Here is a 27233-nt window from a genome sequence, read left to right as displayed (position 1 = left end):
CTCATCTGGATCAAGAAGCAATCCTTCCTTGGGAGATGCATGGCCGAAGTCTCGTCCTTACAGATGTTTTGGCCACATGTGTGAATAAAAGCCAACAACCCATGGAGAAGGAGATTAGCATGGCCCATGGGTGATTAACCAGGGATAAGACAGTGACAGGCCAGGTGTAATGGGAAACAGCAGTCACATCTCTTCTCATAGTGACTTTATTCATAGGAATTCTGAGGTTAGAGCAGCCATCGATATGGCTCTTTAGGGGCCAACATCCCACTGTTCCCCTGGATCTCTACAAACAGAGTGACTTTGTAAATGCTGCTGCCTGGCTTGGTCTCCTATCCCCGGAGTGCTGTCCTCCCTCAGCTGCGGGTGGGGATGGCCCCACTAACCTTCAGGTCTTAGATCCTGTAGGAGCCTCTCTCTACAGAGTGGAGATCAGTAGCTCTTGTTTCCTCATATATAAGGGTCCAAGATGGAATAAGTGGTCATGACCTGTGTCACCAGCTCTGGAGCTGGATGATGAACTGACTCTTTACTTGACAAACACCCTGATTATCCTCGCACGAAGATGGTTGCTTTTCATGCTGTACACGATTGGATTCATTAAAGGAGGAACCAGCAGGTAGATGTAGCCCAGGATAATTGGAATCAAGGGAGAAGAGCTCTTCCAGAATCTGTGTATGACAATCAGGCTGAACTCTGGCATGTAGAAGAGCAGGACAGAGCAGAGGTGGGAGACTCAGGTGTTCAGGGCCCTAAAGCATTTTGTGGGTGACATGATGCTCAGCACTGCTTTGAGGCTCATCACATAAGAGAGGAAAATGAGCAGCGAGTCCAACCCCAGCATTATGTCTGTAATAGAGAAGCCATAGATGTTGTTGACTGTGATGTCCGAACAAACCAGCTTCATGAGGTCCTGGTGCAGGCAGTAGTAATGGGAAAGGACATTGGCTGAAAAGAATAGGAACTGTTTCAGGAGAAAGAGGAGTGGAAATATTACTGCCACTGCTCTTAGCACAAACACCAGTCCCATCTTGGCTATTCTCAGCAGGGCTAAGATGGAGGCATATCTCAGCGGGTTACAGATTGCTATGAAGCAGTCAAATGCCATCAACAAGAGCACAGAGGATTCAATGAATTGCAGAGAGTGGATGAAGAACATCTAGGCAAAACAAGCATTAAGTCTGATCTCTCTAGATTTAAAAAAGGATAGGCCCAATATCATTGGCATGGTGGCTCTCAATAAGCCAAGGTCTGTGACGGCCAACATGGAAAGGAAAATCCTCATAGAGGATTGGATCTGTTTTTATAATGAATAGAATGTCTGAATTTCCTACTATCAAAATAGCATACATGAAGCAGAAGAGGACAGAGACCCAGCGATGGATGTCTTCTTGCCCAGGTATCCCAGTGAGAAGAAACACTGCCGGTGTGAATTTGGTGTCATTGACAGCTGACATACCGCACTGGGCAGGTCTGAGAAGTTTTGAACTTTCCTTCCTGAAAGGAAAAAGAACAGGAAAGTAGATGATATTTAACGAGACATCTTTCTGCTGAGTGCAAATCTAGGATTCCCATAAGCTCAAGGAAGATCAGAAAAAAAATAGATTTGGATTTATGCCCCCAATAGGATATGCCAATAGGAAGATAGGCACTGCCAGACTGGATCAGACCTGCAGTCCTTCTGGCTCAGTAACTAGTTACATATGCGTCAGGGGAAGATGGAAGAATCCCTGCAATCGGGAGCTATGAGATTAACTGCTTCAAGGGAAAGTTTTCCCCAGGCACCCACTAGTTAGACATATTTTGTGGTGTAAATCCAGTCCCTCTTTGAATCCGGCTAATCCTTTGGCCCCATTTATATGTAGTGGATCAGAGTTCCACAGACTATTTGAGCAGTGTGTGAGTTTGCAATAATGACATTCACACAGACACTCTTTCTGGCCCTCAACTTCAAAGTGTGGCTCATTGTATCACAACATGTGTGTACACATATGGCAAGTGCATGGTGAAAATGGTCATTGTGTTTATGTGTCCTGCATTTAAGTTATTCATAAATGTGTTTCATTGCCTCATTATGTACCTTATTTTTTATATTCTCTGCTCATGTGAGTTCAAATTATGCCACTGCCTCTTTGCAGCACATGGGATAAACTTTCAGGGTCTGGTTCTGAATTCAATAATGGCATCACTCCAGATTTACATGTGTAAATTCGATTGGAACCAGGATCTATTAACTTTCCCTTACCAAATGCTCCCAATGATACACTCTGACCCCAAGAATCCCTCCAAGAGAAGTTGAAGTGCTTTGCCTAGCCTATGTTGAGTGAATCCAAAGAGTTTGATCATCCTACAGGTTCCCCTTCTTCCCCACAGGACCTGCATCTGCTCCCTATTCAAGGGATTGTAGTTGTCTGGTAAGTTACAAGCTAACATGGTGTTTATGACACTGCACAGTTACTTCAGCTGGATGAGGGAGGGGTTGGCATCGCAAACACTAGATTTGCACTAATATCTAGTTGAGTGTGCTAGTTACCTCAGCCATGCTTTTTTAACAGGTGATGGAGGTAAATGACATAAAAACTATCACACCGCTCTTTCCTGCACCTCAGCTCTCCTCTTTGCTGAAACATGGACCAGCGGTTCTGTTTTCTCAGGACTTTTTGGAAAGTCTTGCACGGCTATTGTAGAGTTATTGTGTGCATGACCCTGAATGTAAGAATTACAAATGTCTTCTGCTCAGTTGGCAGGGATGAGTACCATACAGCTGTTCACTGAACAGAGAGTTAATCGCACAAACCCATTGCAAACAGTTACCACTGCTCCTTCCTGTAGCAATTCCAACAACTCTGCCGCTGGCTTTCAGTAGGCAGACATGTCATGAAATTTGTGTTTGTAATATTTGTATTACAATGAAAAGTTTTGGCATAACATTTACCCAGCTGTACTTTAGCACACACATGTCAACCACAGGTACAAACCCAGCCGGACCTAGTGAGCAGGCACAGTACTCAGTGCTACAACCAAATTGTGCGGTAGCCCAGGGCCCAGTCTGAGGGTGGGAGAATGATGAGATTTCACCCCATGAGAAAGGAGGCTACGAATCCTGATATTTGGTCCTCAGAAACCCAAGAAGGGAAAGAGATGAACATAGCCCTGTAACTCTGAGGGGTAACTTCAGGGAAGAAGGGCTGGAGCCTTCAGCCAGTCAGGAAACAGAAATACAGGCAAGTCGCATCTTATGCTCATTTAACATGCGCAAATTCAGCTTTGTGCAGTCAGTAAAAACAGGGGAAAAAAAGAAAAATTACAATATAAAAGCTGCTTCTGTAATGCGGGCGATTCTGCCCGCCATTCAACTCAATGAGTGTTTCACCATTCGTGGTTTTTGCTTTACGCACTAACTGTGGAACGGAACCCTCGCATAAAATGAGACTTGCTTGTGTGCCCTCAGAGCAAGGCAGCTCTGAATTCCTGCATCTACAATCCAAAGAGTAAAATTGTTGAAAATGCTTTTGCTGATTATATTTCCAGCAGCAAATAAACCTGACGCAATTTGGGAAGTTGTCACTGATATTTCGTGGGGTCTCTTCTTCCTCAGCCCCTGGTAGGGTCGGGCCCAGAGCACACAGCACCTCTAAAAATGGGACTCCTTGAGAAATCATTGCTCAAGCCATCAGGGTTTTAGCACTGCAAGCTCGCTTTCAATGTCAGATTTCTGTGTAGGTTGAATTACTCACCGTGGAGCATGGGCAGATGTAGGGGAGGGGTTCTCAGGCTACCTACTGCTACCTGCCCTCCAGCCCGATCAATGAGTCACCCCAACAGCCCAGCTGAGTCCTCTTCCGCTGCACAGAACATCTGCAAATGGCAACAGCTTGCAGCCTTTACACATCACTTTGCATTTTAAAGAGAGTAAAACCTGCCAACGTACCCAATTCCTGCTAGAAGGGGCGCCGCTGACCATAGAGGTCTTCACCCTAAAGGAGAAGGAGTCATCGGAGAGTTTGCAGGGCAGCAGGCAGCGTCTGTTCAGATAGGGAGGCACCTGTCTTTATGAAGCATGTTCACAATATCCCTTAGGGGTCACTTGAACATCAGGGACACTTAGCTGCTTGGCTTCGTGTGCAGCAGCTATAAACCCCGTGAGAACGAAAGGCAAAGTGCAAGAGGTGAAATGATAGGTAATGCGTGCTAATGCTACCCAGTGAGACTGCAGAACCAGCCCTGCTGCAGGCTGTCTTGCTGGAATTGGGGCTTATCATCCCTGTTATTCACATGGCACCTCGAGGGTGACCGAGTGGTAATGATGATGCCATAACAGCTGTGATCTTGCTGAAATAAACTAAAATAGAATAATAATATTAATATAGGAGCAGATTTCTCTGCAGCAGCCCCCTTTCCTGCATTACACACCCAGGATGCTGACCAGAGGACAGAGAATCCACAAGTCTCTGTACATGGAAATTTTCCTCAGATTGTTCCAGGAGGGGAGCTCCCTTCCTTTTCCCTGAAGAATGAAAAGGGGGGACCCAGGACCCAGGAATCCCCAAAGTTATGCCCTGATCTCAGTGATCCTTTGGGAGCTAAGCTCACCCATGCACAATCTCTGGGCCTCCCCAACTACTTCAGGACCCTCACCAGCTCCCTGGAAGCTCATTAGAGATGTGCTACCAGGGCCTGTCACAATAGCCCACAGAGACTGGCAGATTGGTTGGTGTAGCTGAAGGGCACAAATCCTCAGCCATAGACTGGTTGGGAGGTTTGACCTTTCCATATCCAGAGTGCAGCCAGAGAATCCACCAGGGCAGCCTTCATTTATGTTACGAGGGAGAAGCAGATGAATAGTCTCAATTTTTCTTGGGGATCCAGGCAGCTGCAGCTGGGCAGTATCGTGGAAATTGATATTTTACAGAAAAATGATCCATTTTCTATGAAAACACACCCCAGAGAATGGATAAAAAGGAAACATTTTCATTTGGGTCATACTTTTTTATCGGGGATACGTGTGGGGGGGGGGAACCTCTCAGTTTTGAAGCCCAGCTCTAGCTTTAACCATGAGCCTCTGTCCCATTTCATGTGTGAAATGATGTTCTATTTCCATGAATACTCATGCATTTGCCTTTGAAATCTGTGTCCTGCAAACCCTCATCGTGCCTGAATAACAGCTCTGGGGTCACTATGTACTAGAAAGTGAGAGCTCAGGGAATGCCTGTTACCACTCCAGATACAGGCTGTAGATTGACAGAACAGAACCTGAGGAGAACCAGTCAGCTATTAACCCAGGGACAGAGGAGCTACTAGACTTTTGTTTGCTGACAAGCCACTGAACGAGGGCTGAGACACTGGGATCTTTCAGGTTCTGAAGAAATCCAGATGACAGATGCTACATTTTATGTCCCACTCTAGCCTGCGAAATCATTTCTGAAAGATGATTAGAGGGGAACGAGTGAGTTTACATGTGTGTGTCGAAGTACAAATGTGTAAATGTTATGCCAAAACTTTTCATTGTAATATGAATATTAAAAAGACAAAGTTTCATGACATGCATGTATATCAAAAACCAGCAGCAGAGTTATTGGAATCTCTAGAGGAAGGAGTAGTGGGGACTTTACTGCATAAAGGCTTTTGCTTTAGAAAGTATTTCAGTAGTACTCCAAATAATGTTTGCAATGGGTTTGTGCTATTAACTCTTCCTTCAGTGAACAGCTGTATGATACGGTCTCCCGGTAACTGACCAGTAGCTGTTTCTAACACTTACATTCAGAGTCATGAACAAAATCCCTCTGCAATAGCCGTGCAAGACTTTCCAAAAAGTCCTGACAGAACAGAACTGCTGGTGAGTGATCCAGCGAAGAGTAGAGCTGAGGTGCAGGAAAGGGGAGTGTAGCAGTGGTTCTCTATCGTTGTGATGGGTTGGATCACAGAAACCCCTTGGGATGTGCCACCTGATGTGCTGAGATTACCTCTAAGCCCATTTTCCCTGGCTGTTTGGGACTTCAGTGCCCTGCCTGGCTTGAGCCAGACATGCTATGTCTGCTACAAACCCAGACCCAAGTCTGAACAACATCCCCCAAAAGCTTTAGGCTTAACGGAAAACAGCTTGAGAAGTGTTCCTGTCTCCAGCACTCAGATGCCCAGCTCCCAATGGGAGGTCCTAATGGGATCCAAACCCCAAATAAATCCATTTTACCCTGTTTAAAACTTACACAGGTAAACTCATAGGCTGTCCGTCCTCTATAGCACTAGTAGAGAGATATGCACAGCTGTTTGGCCCCCTCCCCAGGTATTAATACATACTCTGGGTCAATAAATAAGTAAAAAGTGATTGTATTAAACACAGAAAGTAGGATTTAAGTGGTTCCAAGTAATAACAGACAGAACAGAGTGAATTACCAAGCAAAATAAAATAATACATGCAAGTCTAAGCCTAGTACAGTACGAAAGCGATTACAGATGAAATCTCCCCCTCAAAGATGTTCCAATAAGTTTCTTTTACAGACTAATTTACTTCTAGTCTGGCTCCAGCGATCTTCACCCCTGTGGTTGCTGTCCTTTGTTCCAGTTTCTTTCAGGCATCCTTTGGGGTGGAGGGGCTCTCTCCTGAGCCAGCTGAAGACCAAATGGAGGGGTCTCCAAGGGGCTTAAATAGACTTTCTTTTGTGGGTGGAGTCCCCCCCTCTCTCCTATGCAGAATCCAGCAAGTCACATGTCTGCCCATGACTCAGAACTTTACAGGTGGCAGCCATTGTTTACACGCTACCTTCAACGTCCCCAAGTAGACGTCTTCTTTGGATTGGAGTCTTCCAAGGTTCTATTGTCCGTTCAGTGTTTCTTGATTGGGCACTTAACATGAAAATTCCTTTCTTAAGAATCTGACCAAAGGCCTTACTAAGGTTACTTAAAATCAAACAAGTACACAGCCAATATTTATAACTTTGAATACAAAAATGGCACATGTGTACAGATAAGATGGATAGATTCAGTAGATCATAACCTGTGCAGAGATATGTTACATGGCATGCCCAGTTATGTCATATATACATTCATAAGCATATTTCCATAAAGCATTATAGGGTGCAACATCAGTTAAACATCTTGCAAAATAAATAACCCACAGAAGACATGTGGGGAGATAATGTTTGTGGTTTTGTGTATTTACATATCTATGAGTAGTGTGGAAAATGTAATCAACAGTCCCTGTCTGTGCTGTATTCTGATAATTCAGAGGTCAAAAGAACATCCTATCATGTAAATAAATTGTAAACACAAGATATCTCAGTACTCCTCTCTCTTTGAAATGTGCTGTGAATGGTGGAGAACAAGCAAATGGCCTTATGTTAATTTATATAGCTAAGTAATGGTGATGGACGTCCTTCAAAGTCATCTTAATTACCTTCTATTCCCTGAGGAATTTCAACTTGTCAAAAGACATGAAATTGTACAAATGATCCTTGGGTCCTGAAATATACAGGAAAAAAAACAAAACACAAAGAACAGCCCAGTCCTCTGACTCACAGAGAGCAGGAGAGCTCTCAACTCCCTTTGGGAAGCTCCCATAATTACTGTTTACTGCTAAAGCTTGATATTGGTCTTACCCAAAAGGGTCATTCTGATGTTCTTATAGAGATACCAGATATATCTGCCTCCTGTTGTACCCCCCAAGAGCCCCCTCCCCTCCTCTTCCCTCCCCGAGCTGAGACAGAACCCAGAAGTCCTGATGGGGTCTCTCTCTGCAGAGTTAGTAATAAAGTAAGAACATACATGAAATTTTTAAACCTAACCAGTGTCCCTTTAGTGACTTGCCACATGAAGTCAGAACCTGTTAGTATTAGAGCTGAGTGCATCTAATATTTTTTAATTTTCTTTCTTTTATATAGGAATAAAATCCAGTGCGTCTGTCAGCTAATTGCTAAGTTATCTGCCAAAAACGCAGAATTTTCAGGTGCCTAAGTAGCCCCTGGAATCAAGGTTAAGGTTGCTGTCCCCTTACCAGAGCCGGCTCAGGGACTGGCGGTAACAAAGGCTCTGGCCAGTGATTGCAGTGAAAATACACAAGACTACACACTGGGCTGTGAAGTGGGCAGGCCCCACTCAATTCCCCTTGCCTTGTCTGAACCAATGCTGCTTTTGTTGCCGGCACAGAGTGCCCGAGGGTGGCAACGGTTGGGTCCGTTGCCCGGTGTGCTTCGCAACCAATAGAACACACCAGGGTGGAGAAGTAACCAAACTTTATTTGAGCTCAAATAAGACGCCTGGAGGCACACAGGACTCAGATCAAGTGCGCCAAACAAACAGCTTACCTAACTATTTATACTGGAACCAAAACTGATACACATTATAACATGATCTGTCACTCACACTGTTCCCACCCAAGGCTGAGTCTGCCTAGTAACAGTTCAGTTTCCCTCCCAAAGGTTAAATCTACCCAGCAACAGAGGGAGTAGGAGTAGCCCCTCCCAACAAGGGCAACCTGAGGTCAAACATGGAGTAGTAAAACTCAAAATGGAAGAGCTGGTGCACTATGGCTCAGAACAAGAGGACTTCATCGGCTCTCATGGCCTTCCATTCTCCTGAATTACCTGGGTTATGCCAAGTGCATCCCCAACACTCTCACACTGGTGTAAATCTGCAATGCCCCTGGCATGTCACTCTCCCAGCCCCTATGGGGTGCCATATGCTCAGGGACAGGGAAAAGCTGGCGACTGTTTATCTCACGCTCTCCGCTAAGCGGCGGCTCCCCACGTGAGGCAGAAACCCTGCTGGGATCCCACAGCGATGGCTGTAAACCTCCCTGCCCAGTGCTCCTCTGGCACAGCACAGAGACTCTCCGGATGCCTCCCGCTGCCCGGGCAGCCCCTCTCTGCTGCACAGGAGCCGGGTGAGTGCAGGGCTTTGGAACCCAGAAATGACCCTGGTTAGTTGCACCTGCCCGACATAATAGCCCAGAGGAAGGACAGAGCTGAGGCAGGTCCCAGGCCAGGGAAGCTCAGAGAGGAGCCGGCTCAGGGTCAGGGGAGACAGTGCTGAGAATCACTCCTGGAAAGTTGGTCTAAGCAACAGGAGCTTTTTATTTTCCCTTCCCTCCTCCCATAATGCCAACGCCTCCCTTTGCTGCCTCTGGCTCCCACCTGGCTCGAGAGGCCGCTCACCCCTACGTGTAGGAAGGGCTGGGAGCAGCCTCCGTGCCCTGCTTCTGCTTAGCTGAACTCCTCCATAGTGCTGGGGTTGCCAGCCCTCCAGGACTGGCCTGGAGTCACCAGGAATTAAAGATTAATTTTTAATTAAAACTATGCCATGAGATGAAATCTCCAGGAATACAGCTAACCATAACTGGCAACACTACATACTTCCCCAGCATTAGTCCATCCAGTCCGACCCTGGCACGAACAAGCCAGGGAAATGCACCTGCTTACCCCTTTCCTGAGCCAAGGACTTCAGTTAGACCGGGAGTCTCAAACTTCCTTACACCGCGACCCCCTTCTGACACCGACAGTTACTACCTGACCCCAGCAGGGGAGACTGAAGCCTGAGTCCCCCTGATTCCCACTGCCCCAAGTGGGAAGCCAAAGCCCGAGGCCTGGCTTCAGCCCCAGCCAGGGGGCCTGTAACCTGAGCCCTGCCACCCAGGGCTGAATCCCTCGGGCTTTGGCTTTGGCCGTGGGTGGTGGGAATCAGGCTTAAGGCCCAAGCTCCAGCAAGTCTCAGCCAGCCCTGGCGACCATATGAAAATGGGTTCGTGACCCACTTTGGTATCACAACCCACAGTTTGAGAACCGCTGGGTTAGATCAAAACATTTCAGTCCTCGGGAGACTATGCTGTTGTGTCCTCAGGCAGAGAACAGGAGGGACCAAGCCCCCCAGCCATGCCAGAGCCCTTCAAATGGCAGGGGATTGGTCAGGGGAGACATGCCCAGGTGTTCCCAGCGGGCAACCCACATCCCAGGCTGCAGAGGAAGGCAAAAACCCCAGGTCCCTGCCAATCTGCCCTGGGAGAAATTCCTTCTTGATCCCAAATCTGGCAAGGAATTAAATGTTGAGTACATGACCAAACCCACCAGCCAGGCATCCAAGAAAAGAGATTCTCTGTTCCAGCCTAGGGCACTGGTCCGCCCCATCCAGTATCCCTTCGCCAGCTCTGGCCAACCGCTGATGTTTCAGAGGAAGGTATAGAAAAGCCCAGAATACATCTGGCCAATTGATTTGAGTACAGCCGCTGTCTTAATGCACCACAGGCCTTCCTGTTCTCCCCATGGCCCAGGGAGGGACGGGATGAACAGGGGACCTCACAAATTCCAGGGAATCCCCACAACCTCGCCCTCCACAAACAGGGCCATGGAATTACTGCCAGATACTGGATTAAAGCATCTGCTTTTTAAACTTCATTTAAAAATATATCAGTGCTAACCTGAGAGACTCTAAGCCATGTTGGGTCACCCCACCCGCCACCCAGGTGAGCTGTGCAATGTCTAACCACCCTCACTGCTAGGTACTTGCATTTTACTTCAGGGTTGAATTTATTTAACCTTAACTTCTGGCCCCAGGATCTTGGTGGAGCATGGGGGGGAGGGGGAGGCAGTGAGATCAGGCCAGTTCAAGGATGGTTTTGGTACAAAGTTGTAGTTGCACGAGTGCAGCGTGCTGGAGCAGGCAGCTGGTTCAGTGAGGGTAGAAGAGCCAGCCGTGCAGGGGATCACCCCCTCTGGTACTCGCCCCTCCATACTCTTGTTGAGTGCCGACGCTTGGGGTGTGGGCAGCTGGGAATTTCCCACTGGAATGAGGGTGCCAGGGCTCTGCTTGTTGCTGTTACTGCGCTGGGCAGCTGGCCCCACTGCCCAGGGTGCCATGCAGGGGAGCAACGCCCAAACGGTCCCTGCCCAGAGAGCTCCAAGCCGGGACTGTGACAGACCCAAGAGATGGAGCTGAACAGATCCAGGGGACATGCAGTGGGAGAGTCACGGAGGACAAGGGGACAGATGGGGCGGGGGGTGCCCTTTGCATTAACTAGTGTCCTCACTAGTCAGAGTAGTCACTGGTGACCACACTCCTCATCGGTGCTGGGACAGATCAGAGCCAGGCACATCAGCGGTGGTCTGGCTGGGGGAGTGGGACTCAGCTGCCCAGACCATTCCCTGCCTGTCTTCCTGCTGTGGGAGGGACGGGGGTGATTATACTTTCTGCCTGAGCTCCACTGATGATCCTTGTCACAGGAGCTTAAAGAGAATGTGAATAGCCCCAGCGGGGAGAGGGCAGCGCCCCAAAACCCAGTGCAAACGTCCAACAGGCAGGGAGAGATCCAAGAGCATCTGCCTCTGTGCTTGGAGCTGGACCAGCTTCCCAGACCAGGCCTCCTCCACTAGAGGAAGCCAACACACAGAGCAGGTCTCCTGCTGTTCAGAGCTTTCCCACTCCCAGGAGCAGCTGGTTCCCTCTCAAAGCAGAGCCCTGAGCTAGCTCTGCCTCATGCAGCCAGTGGCCAGCTGAACCTCTCTCTGCGCTCACACGCCCCATGCAGGACTCGCCCTTCTGGCTTCCTGGGAGTCATCTTTAGAGCCTGGCCCTAAGGGTCTCCGTGCTCATGGCCTGTGGGAACCTGCCAACCTTGAATACATCTGCGGCTGTGGCCAGGGACAGCAGAGATCTCCTACATTTCCAGTGGCGGGAGATGCAGGCTGCCGCCAGCCCTGGGGCTGAGCTCTTGAGCTGAGCTATTCAATTAAAAGTCACCTGAGCGTTGAATGTGAGCTCCACGTCGTAACACAGAGAGCAGCGCTCGCCCCCGGGCATCCCACCCCAAGGGATATGGGGGAGCCGGCTCCCTAGATCACCACAGGAGGGCGCAGGGGGCAGAGGGTGCCTGTGAGGGGCTGTTTGGGATCTTCTGGCTCATGTCAGCCCAGTTAGACGTGATGCTCCATTGCAATGGCACATGGGGGTGGCCGCAGCATGTGTGAGCCCCAGTCCACGGGTGTGACAGCCCTGCTCCCCAGACTGCACCGTCTCTGCCTGTGCTGGAGGAGAAGTAAAATGATCAGTTTGTAGGAAGCTGCCTGCTCGCCGGGTTCATGTGCCCCCCCCCGCAGACAGCCTGAGGAGGGACAGAATGTAGACGGAGCAGAAGGGGTCATGGCCTTTGATAGCTATGTTGCTATCTGTAACCCATTGCGACACTCAGCCATCCTGACCAGTCAGGCCATAGCCAAGATAAGGCTGAGTGTTGGGATGAGGGGAGTCCTGTTACTGGGCCCACACCCATTCCTGGTGCAGCGGCTCCCACACTGCAGGACCAATGTCATTTCTCACACCTATTGTGAGTTCATGGCACTGGTGAAACTGGCCTGTGTGGACACTACAGTCATGACAGCCTATAGTCTGGTTGTAGCATTTTTCACCGGTGGCTTAGGCCTGCTCCTGGTTGTCCTGTCCTACGTGATGATTCTCTGGGCCACCTTCAGACTCTCCTCCAAGGAGGCACGGTGCAAGTCCCTCAGCACCTGCAGCTCCCACATCTGCGTCATGCTGGTGTTTTACACTCCTGCATTCTTCCCCTTCCTCTCCCACCGCTTCGACCACGTGGCTCCCCACGTTCACATCCTCATTGCCAACATGTACCTGCTTTTCCCTCCCATGATGAACCCCATCATCTACGGGGTGAGAACCCCGGGGATCCGGCAGAGGGTGCTCCACATTTTGAGCATGAAAGCAGCCTGAAGGCCAACAGGACAGTCAGTGCCTGGGAAGTAAGGTCCGTGCAGGTGACATCTAGGTCAGCAGGGCCCAAGATCCAGATGGCTGAGTCACTCTCCAATATGGAAACCCATCTTAGCCTTGCTGAGCTGCAGGGCTAATAAACAGGCTTGTCTGGGTCTGCAGCACAACACTGCTTTGACTTTTCACTGCTCTAGAACATTGTTATCACTTGTCATTTACACAGGCCCGGCCCAGATCAGGGCCTCATCGTGCATCATTCAGCTAGAGACCTTTATGGCCCAGGGGATTCTACCCAAACAGACAGGATGGCTGCTCCTCTGTCCCTGGCACACACCCTCTCACGCCCAGATGGTTACCCCTCTCCCCTTTCCCTTGCACCCTCTCAAGCCTAGTCTTCTGCTCCTCTCCCCTCGGAGAATCTTTCATGGGTTCCCAGGCCAGAAGGAACCTTTCTAACTATCTCATCTGACCGTCTGCCTGGCACAAGCCCCAGTCCTTCACTCAGTGATCCCAGCACTAAGTCTATATCTTGTGTTCAGCTCGAGCATGTATGTTTTTAGAAAGGCATCCAGTCCCAATCTCAGGTCTCAATCTCAGGCTGAGCGAGGGTTGGTGAGAGGGACAAGTTTTTGGTCTTCCACAGTTTTCTCACCAACAGAAGTTGGTCCAATAAAAGATATCACCTTCCTCAGCTGGTCTCTCTAATGTTCTGAGAGTGACATGGCTGCGACCCCGCATGCAATATATATTCCAAGCAGTTCAGTATATGTAAGAGGAGGAATAGTCCCGCCATTGTGGGGAACTTTTCCTGGCTTCTACACTACCCCGGTGAAGTGGGCTGGTGAAAACTCCAACAAGGCTGGGCCCAGGATTCCTGGGGGGCTCAACCCCCAACCCTGCTGTGGTCACCTAGAACAGGGTGTCTCTCCGCGCTGGTAATTTCCCTGTGGGATAGCTCAGTGGTTTGAGCATTAGCCTACTACGCCTAGAGGTGTGACTTCAATCTTTGAGGGGGCCATTTAGGGATCTGGGGCAAAAATCTGTCTGGGATTGGTCCTGCTTTGAATAGAGGGTTGGACTAGATACCTCCTGAGGTCCCTTCCAACCCTGATATTCTATGACCCACTGATTTAAAGTAAATATAAATTATTTAATCAACAATTCATTAAAAAAGAATAAGGAAAAAATGGGAAAGGTTAAAGGAAAACACATCACCCTGCTCTGTGGCAGGGAAAATCACAAATAGTGTCTCTGGAACGTCAGGGCAATTCACAGTGTGTTCCGTTTAGGTCCCAGGTCTCCTTCTCAGGCCCTGGCTGTGCTGCAGGGATGCTGCCGGTTGGACACTTGCAATGATGGTGGCCACACACCTCCGGGCTTTGGGTGGTGGGACCCTTCTTCCCAGTGTCAGCCCCCACTGGGCTAGGATCCCTCTCACAGCCTGGCCTGCAAGGACCCTTGGCTGGGGGTGCCTTTCTGCACTGGGCCCTTTGCCCAAGGTCTCCCCTCTTGGCTGGCCCCAGTTGCTCACCACACCTGGCTCCAGCCCCAGCTCCACTCATCCTCAGCACTGATGCTGCTTCTCAGGCCCCTCTGGCTCTGTGGCTGCAATCCTGCTCCCAGCACAGGATCTGCTCTCCCTGGGCTGTGTCTGGCTGGCCCAGCTCTGCTCCCAGCACAGGATCTGCTCTCCCTGGGCTGTGTCTGGCTGGCCCAGCTCTGCTCCCAGCACAGGATCTGCTCTCCCTGGGCTGTGTCTGGCTGGCCCAGCTCTGTTCCCAGCATAGGATCTGCTCCCCCTGGGCTGTGTCTGGCTGGCCCAGCTCTGCTCCCAGCACAGGATCTGCTCCCCATGGGCTGTGTGTCTGGCTAGCACAGCTCTGTTCCCAGCACAGGATCTGCTCTCCCTAGGCTGTGTCTGGCTGGCCCATCTCTGCTCCCAGCACAGGATCTGCTACCCCTGGGCTGTGTCTCTGGCTGGCCCAGCTCTGCTCCCAGCACAGGATCTGCTCCCCCTGGGCTGTGTCTGGCTGGTCCACCTCTGCTCCCAGCACAGGATCTGCTCTCCCTGAGCTGTGTCTGTGGCTCTGTGGCTGCAGCCCTACTACCAGGGCAGGTCTGCTCTGTGGGCTGCTTCTGTGACTCTGCTCCCAGCTCTGAGCTGCTCCCTAGGCTGCTTTTCTGGCCCCTCTGGCAGGCCCAGCTCTGCTCTCCAACTCAGCTCGGGCCCCTGCTCTCTCCTTAGCTCTGTCCCACTCTGTCTGACCCAGGCAATTCCAGCTCTCATGAAGGCCGCGTCCCCCGTGGCCCCTGACTCCCTCATTAACTTGCTCGCCCTGTCAATCAAGCTGACCGGGAACACTGGCCTCGCCCCCATTGTTCTTGGGGAGTGTCTCAGGGTCCTGATTTCCCATCGATCCCTCCCCTTTTACTGCTGGGAGCTAGCAACCAAAACACGCCCTCTGAGTGTTAGTGAGGGTGCAACAGTCCCCCTACATATATACAGTATTACACATTAACAGCAGTTAGAGAACCCAGACTGGGAGGAATGGGGGAGCCCTGAAGGGGCTGCTTTTCTATACAGTCACTCATAGACTCATAGACTCCAGGACTGGAAGGGACCTCGAGAGGTCATCGAGTCCAGTCCCCTGCCCTCATGGCAGGACCAAATATTGTCTAGACCATCCCTAATAGACATTTATCTAACCTACTCTTAAATATCTCCAGAGATGGAGATTCCACAATTTCCCTAGGCAATCTATTCCAGTGTTTAACTACCCTGACAGTCAGGAACTTTTTCCTAATGTCCAGCCTAAATCTCCCTTGCTGCAGTTTAAGCCCATTGCTTCTTGTTCTATCATTGGAGGCTAAGGTGAACAAGTTTTCTCCCTCCTCCTGATGACACCCTTTTAGATACCTGAAAACTGCTATCATGTCCCCTCTCAGTCTTCTCTTTTCCAAACTAAACAAACCCAATTCCTTCAGCCTTCCTTCATAGGTCATGTTCTCAAGACCTTTAATCATTCTTGTTGCTCTTCTCTGGACCCTCTCCAATTTCTCCACATCTTTCTTGAAATGCGGTGCCCAGAACTGGACACAATACTCCAGCTGAGGCCTGACCAGCTCAGAGTAAAGCGGAAGAATGACTTCTCATGTCTTGTTTACAACACACCTGTTAATGCATCCCAGAATCACGTTTGCTTTTTTTGCAACAGTATCACACTGTTGACTCATATTAAGCTTGTGGTCTACTATGACCCCTAGATCTCTTTCTGCCATACTCCTTCCTAGACAGTCTCTTCCCATTCTGTATGTGTGAAACTGATTGTTCCTTCCTAAGTGGAGCACTTTGCATTTATCTTTATTGAACTTCATCCTGTTTACCTCAGACCATTTCTCCAATTTGTCCAGATCATTTTGAATTTTGACCCTGTCCTCCAAAGAAGTTGCAATCCCTCCCAGTTTGGTATCGTCCGCAAACTTAATAAGCGTACTTTCTATGCCAACATCTAAATCGTTGATGAAGATATTGAACAGAACAGGTCCCAAAACAGACCCCTGCGGAACCCCACTTGTTATACCTTTCCAGCAGGATTGGGAGCCATTAACAACTACTCTCTGAGTACGGTTATCCAGCCAGTTATCCACCCACCTTATAGTAGCCCCATCTAAATTGTACTTTCCTAGTTTATCTATAAGAATATCATGCGAGACCATATCAAATGCCTTACTAAAGTCTAGATATATCACATCCACCGCTTCTCCCTTATCCACAAGGCTCGTTATCCTATCAAAGGACGCTATCAGATTAGTTTGACACGATTTGTTCTTTACAAATCCATGCTGGCTATTCCCTATCACCTTATCACCTTCCAAGTGTTTGCAGATGATTTCTTTAATTACCTGCACCATTATCTTCCCTGGCACAGAAGTTAAACTAACTGGTCTGTAGTTTCCTGGGTTGTTTTTATTTCCGTTTTTATAGATGGGCACTATATTTGCCCTTTTCCAGCCTTCTGGAATCTCCCCCGTCTCCCATGATTTCCCAAAGATAATAGCTAGAGGCTCAGATACCTCTTCGATTAACTCCGTGAGTATTCTAGGATGCATTTCATCAGGCCCTGGTGACTTGAAGGTATCTAACTTTTCTAAGTGATTTTTTACTTGCTCTTTTTTTATTTTATCTTCTAAACCTACCCTCTTCCCGTAAGCATTCACTATATTAGACATTCCTTCAGACTTCTCAGTGAAGACCGAAACAAAGAAGTCATTAAGCATCTCTGCAATTTCCAAGTCTCCCGTTACTGTTTCCCCCCCCTTACTGAGCAGTGGGCCTACTCTGTCCTTCGTCTTCCTCTTGCTTCTAATGTATTGATAAAAAGTCTTCTTGTTTCCCTTTATTCCCATAGCTAGTTTGAGTTCATTTTGTGCCTTTGCCTTTCTAATCTTGCCTCTGCATTCCTGTGTTATTTGCCTATATTCATCCTTTGTAATCTGACCTAGTTTCCATTTTTTATATGACGCCTTTTTATTTTGTAGGTCACGCAAGATCTCATGGTTAAGCCAAGGTGGTCTTTTGCCACATTTTTTATCTTTCCTAACCATCGGAATAGCTTGCTTTTGGGCCCTTAATAGTGTCCCTTTGAAAAACTGCCAACTCTCCTCAGTTGTTTTTCCCCTCAGTCTTGATTCCCATGGGACCTTACCTATCAGCTCTCTGAGCTTACCAAAATCTGCCTTCCTGAAATCCATTGTCTCTATTCTGCTATACTCCCTTCTACCCTTCCTTAGAATTGCAAATTCTATGATTTCATGATCACTTTCACCCAAGCTTCCTTCTACTTTCAATTTCTCAACAAGTTCCTCCCTATTTGTTAAAATCAAGTCTAGAACAGCTTCCCCCCTAGTAGCTTTTTCAACTTTCTGAAATAAAAAGTTGTCTGCAATGCAGTCCAGGAACTTATTGGATAGTCTGTGCCGCGCGGTGTTATTTTCCCAACATATATCTGGATAGTTGAATTCCCCCATCACCACCAAATCTTGGGCTTTGGATGATTTTGTTAGTTGTTTGAAAAAAGCCTCATCCACCTCTTCCACCTGATTAGGTGACCTGTAGTAGACTCCCAGCACAACATCACCCGTGTTTTTTACCCCTTTTAGCCTAACCCAGAGACTCTCAACACTTCCGTCTCCTATGTCCATCTCCACCTCAGTCCAAGTGTGTACATTTTTAATATATAAGGCAACACCTCCTCCCTTTTTCCCCTGTCTATCTTTCCTGAGCAAACTATACCCATCCACACCCAGGGGAGGTGCAGCTCACGGCCTTTCCCTGGCCACTCCTGCAGCATTTCAGCTACAGCTCACTTCTTCAGATGCACAGAATGGAACACACAGACAGGAGATATTTATACATACAGAGAACATGAAAAGGTGGAAGTACCCATACCAACAGGCAGAGCCTGATCAATTGAGATGTGCTATCCTCAGCAGGAGAAAAAAAACTTTTAAAGTGATAATTAAGATGACCCATTGAAGGTGTGAGGAGAACTTAATATAGGGAAATAGATTCAATTAGTGTAATGACCCAGCCATTCCCAGGCTCTGTTAAGGCCTGAGTTAATTGTGTCTAATTTGTAAATTAATTCAAGTTCAGCAGTCTCTCTTTGGAGTCTGTTTTTGAAGTTTTTTTGTTGCAAAACTGCCACCTTCAAGTCTGTCACTGAGTGGTTAGAGAGGTTGAAGTGTTCTCCCACTGGTTTTTGAATGTTATGATTCCTGATGTCAGATTTGTGTCCATTTATTCTTTTGCGAAGAGACTGTTCGGTTTGGCCAATGTACATGGCAGAGGGGCATTGCTGGCACATGATGGCATATATCACATTGGTAGATGTGCAGGTGAATGAACCCCTGATGGCATGGATGATGTGATTACGTCCTATGATGGTGTCACTTGAATAGATATGTGGACAGAGCTGGCATCGGGCTTTGTTGCAAGGATAGGTTCCTGGGTAAGTGTTTATGTTATATGGTGTGCGACTGCTGGTGAGTATTTGCTTCAGGTTGGGAGGCTATCTATAAGCGAGGACTGGCCTGTCTCCCAAGATCTGTGAGAGTGAGGGATCATCTTTAAGGATAGCTTGTAGATCATTGATGATGTGCCAGAGAGGTTTTAGTTGGGGGCTATAGGTGATGGCTAATGGTGTTCTGTTATTTTCTTTGTTGGGCCTGTCCTGTAGTAGGTGGCTTCTGGGTACTCTTCTGGCTCTGTTAATCTGTTTTTTCACTTCAGCAGGTGGGTATTGTCGTTTTAAGAATGCTTGATAGAGATCTTGTAGGTGTCTCTCTCTATCTGAGGGATTGGAGCAAATACGGTTGTATCTTAGAGTTTGGCTGTAGACAGTGGATCATGTGGTGTGTCCTGGATGGAAGCTGAAGGCCTGCAGGTAAGTATAGCAGTCAGTTGGTTTCCGGTATAGGGTGGTGTTTATGTGATCGTCGCTTATTAGCACAGTAGTGTCTAGTAAATGGGCTGCTTGTGTGGATTGGTCTAGGCTGAGGTTGATGGTGGGATGGAAATTGTTAAAATCACGGTGGAATTCCTCTAGGGCTTCTTTTCCATGAGTCCAGATGATGAAGATGTCATCAATGTAGCGCAAGTAGAGTAGGGGCATTAGGAAACGAGAGTTAAGGAAGCGTTGTTCTAAGGCAGGATTTTTAACAGAGTTCTGCTCCAGGAATATCCCCCATGACTAGAAGGATTTTAGTAGCAAGGTTCATGATCTTTTCACCCCATCCAGCAAGCTGGATGTTCCCTTTTCAGGGTTTGGAGTTAGTTACTGTTTGAAGAGTTCAGTGACTGATTTAATTGGGGTTGGTCCTGCTTTTAGGGGGGAGGTTGGACTAGAACCTCCTGAGGTCCCTTCCAACCCTGATAGTCTATGATTCCATGATACCTGAGCACCAATGTAATGCTTTTCCCAAGGACACAGCCTATTCTTGGGGTTTTCATTGCTGGGCCAGACCCCCACCCGGTTGTTTGCTTCCCCAGGGAGAGGCAGTAGGAGTGAGACGCAGCTGAGTACAGCCAGTGATGGGACTATCCTGGCACTGGGCCTAGCCTGGCAGGGGTAGGAACAGATACTGGAGTCTCAGGAGCAGGGTCGGTTCCAGGTACCAGCCCAGCAAGCAGGTTCCTGGGGCAGCCAAGGGGAAGGGGCGCCCTGTTGGGCACTTCGGCGGCAATTGGGCAGTGGGTTCCTTGGTCACTCTCAGAGGAAAGGACTTGCTGCCGAATTGTCTCCAAAGAGTGAGGCGGCGGGGGTAGAACTGATCGCGATCATGGCTTTTTTTCTTTTCCCAATGCTTGGGGTGGCAAAAACCTAGAGCTGGCTCTGCACAGGAGGCAAGAAGGGAGTGGAACTGTTTGCAAGGAGGTTAGGAAGGAAGGGCAGCTGTGTGGTCCCAGAAGGGCTTGTTAATGAGACCCAGGGCTTTCTCCATCTGCAGTGGGATGTATCTGAATCTCCACGGGGCAGGAGATCAGTCTCCCCTATTGTTACCATGGGAGACTGAGTGGTCCTTCCCCTACAACAAGGCTGGGTTCACCAGGCATAGCTCCACCCCAGCAGTGCGACCAGGTGGAGCTGATGACAATGGATTTGTCTCACTGTTCTCTAGGGGAGATTTGATTTCCTTGCCCAGTGCACCCTGCTGATGGGTGAAGAGATACCCCGGCTGTGGGGATGCAACACTCCAGTGGGGATTGTGAGCAATACTCTGCCAGAGGAGGTCCTCCCTTGGCCCGAGGGAAGTGTCCCCAGATGCACAGTCATTGCCAGGGGCCTGGGATGCCTGGGACCTTCTCCTATCCATGTGAAGGGGTCGGAGACTTGGGGGCATGACAGGAGCTTAGCCTGTTCAGTGATTTTCTTCAGGTAAGTTAGCAAAGAGAAGAAAGTCAAGGTAAGTGTGGGCCCCTTACTGAATGAGGGAGGCAACCTAGTGACAGAGGATGTGGAAAAAGCTCACATACTCAATGCTTTTTTTACCTCAGCCTTCACGAACAAGTTCAGCTCCCAAATTGCTGCGCTGAGCAGCACAGCTTTTGCTACCATCTCCCACAGCGTTCTTACCAGCAAGTTAAAGAAGTATGGGCTGGATGAATGCACTGTAAGGTGGACAGAAGACGGCTAGATCATTGGGCTTAACAGGTAGTGATTAATGGCTCCATGTCTACTTGGCAGCTGGTTTCAAGTGGAGTGCCCCAGGGGTCAGTCCTGGGGTCGGTTTTGTTCAATATCTTCATTAATGATCTGGAGAATGGCGTGCACTGCACTCTCAGCAAGTTTGCAGATGACACTAAACTGGGAGGAGTGGTAGATACGCTGGAGGGCAGGGGTAGGATACAGAGGGACCTAGACAAATTAGAGGACTGGGCCAAAAGAAATCTGATGAGGTTCAACAAGGACAAGTGCAGAGTCCTGCACTTAGGACAGAAAAATCCCATTCACGCTTACAGGCTAGGGACCGAATGGCTAGGCAACAGCTCTGTAGAAAAAGACCTAAGGGTTACAGTGGACAGGATGCTGGATATGAGTCAACAGTGTGAAGTCAGTCACACCCAGACAATGAACAGACCCTGCTAGACCTTGAGTCCATTTCCCTGTTATTATGCACTCAGTTACTGACAGGGAGACGTGGTTACATCAGGGAAGGCAGGACTCCTGGTTTCTGTCTGTCATTCTCTGTGTGACCTTGGCCAAATCAGATAACCCCGTACCTCAGCTTACCTATCTGTATAATTGGGATATGTTCATAGTGAGTTTCCTTTGCTAGGTGTTTCGAAACTCCTTCAATGAAAGGTGCTGCACCATCTGATGATAAGGATCAGAGGGGTAGCCATGTTAGTCTGGATCTGTAAAAGCTGCAAAGAGTCCTGTGGCACCTTTTGGAGTGACAGATGTATTGGAGCATGAGCTTTCGTGGGTGAATACCCACTTCGTCAGATGATAGTCACTGATGAGAATTACAGATCTCTGATCCCTTAGCTACAGCCCAATGTGTTTGCAGAAAGTGTTAGTGTCTCCCCTCAGTCATCTTTCTCCAGATATGTCTGTCTAATATCTACCCAGCCATCCTGGGCATTTATAGGGCCTCAGAACCTAGGGAGACTTAGTTTTATTACTAATAAACCATAATTTAAAAACATACGCAAATGCACAGAGCAGCCAATTCCTCTCTGACTCAGCACAGAGCCCCAGAGTTCTCATCTCCCTTTGGGAAGGTCCCTTAATTACTGTTTTCTCCTAAAGCTGGATGAATACCACAGAAGCAAAGACAGGCTTGGCTCCAGCTTGTTTTTTTCTCAGATGCCTGCATCTTCCCCTGAGGCTGAGTGAACCCCCTTGAGATTGCACAGAGCTGTATTATAAATGGTGCACACCCCTGTATCTGCTCTCAGCGTGGGTTGCTGCTGCAGATGCTGGGGTGAGAGAGGTGCAGGACACGGACACCTGAGGGGGATTCCCAGGGAAGACGCTTCCATCTCAGAATTCACAGGTACCATCTCTTGCTGCTCAACAAACTGAGTGCTACTTGGGTGTGATGGGATAGAGAATAGGTCTGTGATCCTTTCCGCTCTGCACAGCTGTTGAACATCCCAGAACCCTTTGCACAGGTGAGGAGTTTGCTCCAGTGTCATGTGTCAAAATGTCCCCCTTTGCTAGCCACCCTCATCCCCCGCCAGCAAAGGGACTCCAGCCCTGAGGTGGCTGCATTTCAGTTGCACAATGATGAAAAGTGATCGGAGATGTACAATAAAAGGCCAATTTCTGAGGCCCTGGCCTATGCTTTGTTCAACTCCCCTCAGAGTGCAAACTGAGTAAAGACCTGAGGAGCCAGCTGTGTGCTAGTGCATGGACACCATCACCTGCCCACTTTGTTGTTAACAGGGGAGAAAGGGGCTGTTACCTGACTTTTATCTGCTGGAAAGCCTGGTGACATCAGTTAAGGCTCCTCCCTGGAACAATTATCAGAATTTTTCAGCAAGGGCAAGACATCTCTCATAGCTTCATTCAAGAAACCAGTTAAATTCTTATGTCTGAAACTTTCAGAAAACAATTCAGCCTGATGCCAACGCCCAATGTGGGAAATTTCTGTCCAAATGCTTAAAAATTGACAAACTTATAAGCAATTGAAAATCAGGTCTTCTGATGGAAGGTGTCAGACAGCTTAACTAATGGCGGTGCCAGCAGCACCACCTACAATGACCAATCCATGTGTGAATCCCATTTAGCTAAGCTCTCTGCTGCAATAACGTATGTGGCAAGGAGTTCCACTGGCCAAATGTGTATTACGTAGATAATTTTCTTTTATTAGTGTTATATGTTCAGACTTACAATGAAATTGAATGTTCCCTTGTTTGTATGTTATGATACACATTAAATATAAATGCCTGATGTACTTTCCTCATCGATAGATTTATAGAGTTTAAGACTTAAAAGGACCATTAAATTATCCAGTTTGACTTCCTGTATAGAACAAACCATAAAATTTCACCCAGTTACCCCTGTATTGAGCTCCATAACTTGTGTTTGACTGTGACCTGGTCTATACTATGATTTCACATCAGTAAGAGGGTGAGAAGGCACTGCAAGGGTCAGCTACTCTAGCCCCCTCCCAAGGGGCAGAATTTGTTCCACCTGAACCATTCAAGAGAGATGATTATCCAGCCTCCTTTTGACTTCCTCCTTTGAAGGAGTTTCCATAACCTCCCAAGGCTTCCGTCCCATTGGCCTCCTCTTCTTGCAGTTACGACGTTTTTCCTGAGATTTACTCTAAATCTGCTGTGCTGTAGTTTGAACTCAGAGTTTCTTGTCCGGCCCTCTGTAGCAAGAGACAACAACTTTTCTCCAGCTTTTTTATGGCAGCTTTTCATGTATTTGAAGACTACTACCATGCCCCCACTTAATCTCCTCTTTTCCTTCAGCCTTTGTCGTATGGCTTCCCTCTCAAGTAGCTGAAGACTGTTGGCATGTCCCCCCCTCAATCTTCTATATTCCAAAGTAAAAATACCCAGTTCCTTCAGTCTTTTCTCTTATAGCTTCTGTTCTGTTCCTTGGATCATCTTTGTCTCTCACCTCTGGATTCTTTTCATTTTCTCTTTATACCCTCAGCTGGAATTGTCTATCTTCATCTTCCAGCCCTTGGATCTTGCTTTGCCTTTCTCTGCTAGATTAAAGACCCCAATATTACTATTTAAGATAAATAAATAAAGCTCTTTAAGTCTCTCTCACACTCTGTCATTTTCTTCAGCCCTGAATCATTTATGTGGCTTTTTGCTTCACTCACTTCAATTTTTCAACATCCTTTTTGAAATGTGGACCATGGGACTGGACACAGTCAGTTTCACCAATGCCAGGTGCAGAGGTAAAATCCTTCCCGTGCTCCAACTCACCAACCCCCTGTTTATGCATCCAGGGATCACGTCAGTGCTTTTGGCCACAGCATTGCACTGGGAGTTCACAATTATTAAGTTATCCACAGTGAACCCTAAATTGTTTTCACAGTCCCTGCCTTCCATGATACAGTGCCCCCGTCTATGGGTCTTGCCTGCATTCCCTGTTCTAAGAGGATCACTTTGCATCTGACTGTATTAAAATATTTTGTCTGCATGGCCCAGCTCACCAAACACTCTAGATCAATTGGTGTTCTGCCCTGGCACTTCATTGTAACCGCTTTGCCAATATTTGGATCATATGCAAATTTTATCTGCGGTTATTTTATATTTGTTTCCAGATCATTGGTGAAAATATTGAATAACATTGGGCCAACAAGTGATCCCTGCAGAATCCCACTGGAAACAGTTGCATTTGCTAACAACATCCCATTGTCAGCTGCTTTCTGAGGTCTGTCAGGTGGCCAGATTTTATTTCATTTAATCTATGTGCTACTGAGATAGTAGAGAATTCATTTTTTATCTGAGTGTTTTCCCTTACTTAGTCAAATGTCTCAGAGAAATCAAAGTCTATCACATCTGCACAGTTCCCTTGATCTACCAAATATGTACTCTAATTAAAGAATGAGATCAGGTTTATATGACAAGACACCTTCTCCATAAACCATGTTGTTGATTAGCATTAATTATATCACTAAACTTTTTCTGAAGTAATCTCATGTCAACTTTTCCATTTTTTCATAAAATTTCAATTGTTTAAAACTTTCCCTTTATCTTTTTAATAGTTAACATTTAACACAGTGCTGTTCTGTATTTGCATTTTTTTTTGGTTTGTTTTGGCTCAGCTGCTGCCTGATTTTGCACTTCTGGTTCCAAATGAGACATGTTGTTGATTGGTCAGTTCGTAACTCTGGTGTTTGTAATTCTAAGGTTCTGTGTAGATGCTCTTTAATGTTCTCCTTGATTGCTGATGGAGAACATTAAAGTGTGTCATCACCTCATGTGGTACGAGTACATCATATTGCTTCTTTCCAAGTGCAGAACAAAAATATATATGAAATATATCTACCTTTTCTGCAACATTAACAAGTTTCCTTTCTCCCTCTAGAATTTTGCCTAAACCTTTTATAAGATTTCTTTTGTTGTTAAAATGCTTAATGACATCCAAGCACAGATTTTTCCCTGATATCTTTAATGCCCTTTATCAATCTTAACTTCCAGTTTCTAGTTCTTGCTATCTATATTCCCGATTTCCCCCCATTTTTATATATTTTATATATTGCTTTTCCCTGCCCCACAATAGCTGCCTTCACTTTGCCACTGGAGTGGGTTTTTAGCCAAATTTGTCCATATTCATGACTGTGGTATCATGGCTTTTTAGCTGTTTAATCAAGTATCAGAGGGGTAGTTGTGTTAGTCTAGATCTGTAAAAAGTGACAAAGAGTCCTGTGGCATCTTACAGGCTAACAGATGTATTGGAGCGTGAACTTTCAGGGGCAAATACCCTCTTTATCAGATGTACGTAGTGGAAATTTCCACAACCAGGTATAAATGTGCAGGCAAGAATCAGTCTAGAGATAACAAGGTTAGTTCACTCAGGGAGGATGAGGCCAGTTTGGCCGATGTACATGGCAGAGGGGCATTTCTGGCACATGATGACGTATACTACATTGATGGATGTGCAGGCGAATGGACGGGTGATATTGTGGCTGATCTGGTTAGGTCCTGTCATGGTGTTGCTGCTGTAGATATGTGCGCAGAGTTGGCATCGAAGTTTATTGCATGCACATATCTACACCAGCGACACCATGACAGGATCTAATCAGATCAGCCACAACATCACCTGTTCATTCGCCTGCACGTCCACCAATGTTATACAAGTCATCATGTGCCATAAATGCCCCTCTGCTATGTACATCAGCCAAACTGGCCTCATCCTCTCTGAGTGAACTAACTTTGTTATCTCTAGACTGATTCTTGCTTGCATATATATACCTGCCCATGGAAATTTCCACTACTTGCATCTGACGAAGTAGGTATTCACCCCTGAAATCTTACGCTCCAATATGTCTGTAAATCTATAAGGTGCCACAGGATTCTTTGTTGCTTTCTATAGCTATTTAATATACTCATCTTAAAGAACTGCCAAGTTTCATTCCCATTTTCTCTCTGAAAATTTCCTCACCATCAGTTTTACTGATGAATTCCTCAGCTTTGAGGAATTAGCCTTTGGAAGCACTAAGTATCTCTAGATATTACTGGTTGGGAACTGTTCTCTCTCTGTCCATTTGAATGTAAACTGTTCCATTCTTTATTTTCCTCTCATCTATCATATGCCCCCTTATGTATCTCTTCTCTAAATGAAACAGTCCAAGCCTTTCCAGTCTTTCTACATATGGCAGCCTCCCCTAGTCTCATAGAGTTTCTTGAAAATCCCCTTTCACTCTACTACTATGGAGGGATAGCTTAGTGGTTTGAACATTGGCTTGCTAAACCCAGGCTTATGAGTTCAATCCTTGAGAGGACCATTTAAGGAACTGGGGTTTAACAAAAAAAAAAAAGTCTGGGAATTTGCCCTGCTTTGAACAGGGCATTGGACTAGATGCTCTCATGAGGCCCTTTCCAAGCCTGATATTATATGATCCTCTATAGAGAGTGGGTCACCATAACTGAACACATACCCAAAGCAGTTTATTCTCCATCCCATTATAAGGCATATCCACCCTAGTGTTTCCTGTTGGTGCTTATTATCATTTCCCACACATGGAGCACCATAAAATATGGAATTTGCATAAGTAGAGTCATTTTTTCATAATTAATTTATCTGAATAACAAAAATGTCATTTTCAGTGTATGAAGAGTGACCAATCTGTTTGTCCCGTGAGAACAGTTTCCAGTAGCACATGCAGTGTCTTATATTAACATTGTCTCTCCATCCAGGCATTTGTACTGCGACCATCACCCTAGAGCCTGGGCACATACAGGTAATCAGGAAAACATACAGTACATGCAGGAGACACTGTTCTGCCTCAAAGTTGGACACCTTCTCCCCTACTCCATGTCAATT

General features: G+C 47.2%; 1 protein-coding gene and 1 pseudogene across 1 annotated transcript; one reads left to right on the top strand and one right to left on the bottom strand.

Annotated features, from left to right (window-relative positions):
- Nucleotides 1-529: 529 nt before the first annotated feature.
- On the bottom strand, nucleotides 530-1457 carry LOC127031359 (olfactory receptor 51G2-like; annotated as a pseudogene).
- A 10666-nt stretch (nucleotides 1458-12123) lies between these two features.
- On the top strand, nucleotides 12124-12708 carry LOC127044041 (olfactory receptor 52P1-like). The gene has a single exon (XM_050938427.1). The coding sequence runs from the start codon at nucleotides 12124-12126 to the stop codon at nucleotides 12706-12708; it is 585 nt and encodes a 194-aa protein (XP_050794384.1).
- The last annotated feature ends 14525 nt before the right edge of the window (nucleotides 12709-27233 follow it).

This window comes from Gopherus flavomarginatus, chromosome 1, assembly GCF_025201925.1.
Source record: "Gopherus flavomarginatus isolate rGopFla2 chromosome 1, rGopFla2.mat.asm, whole genome shotgun sequence".
Taxonomy (NCBI): Eukaryota; Metazoa; Chordata; order Testudines; family Testudinidae; genus Gopherus; species Gopherus flavomarginatus.
Note: the sequence above shows the minus strand (reverse complement) of the source record. Positions and strands in the feature narration are given on the sequence as shown.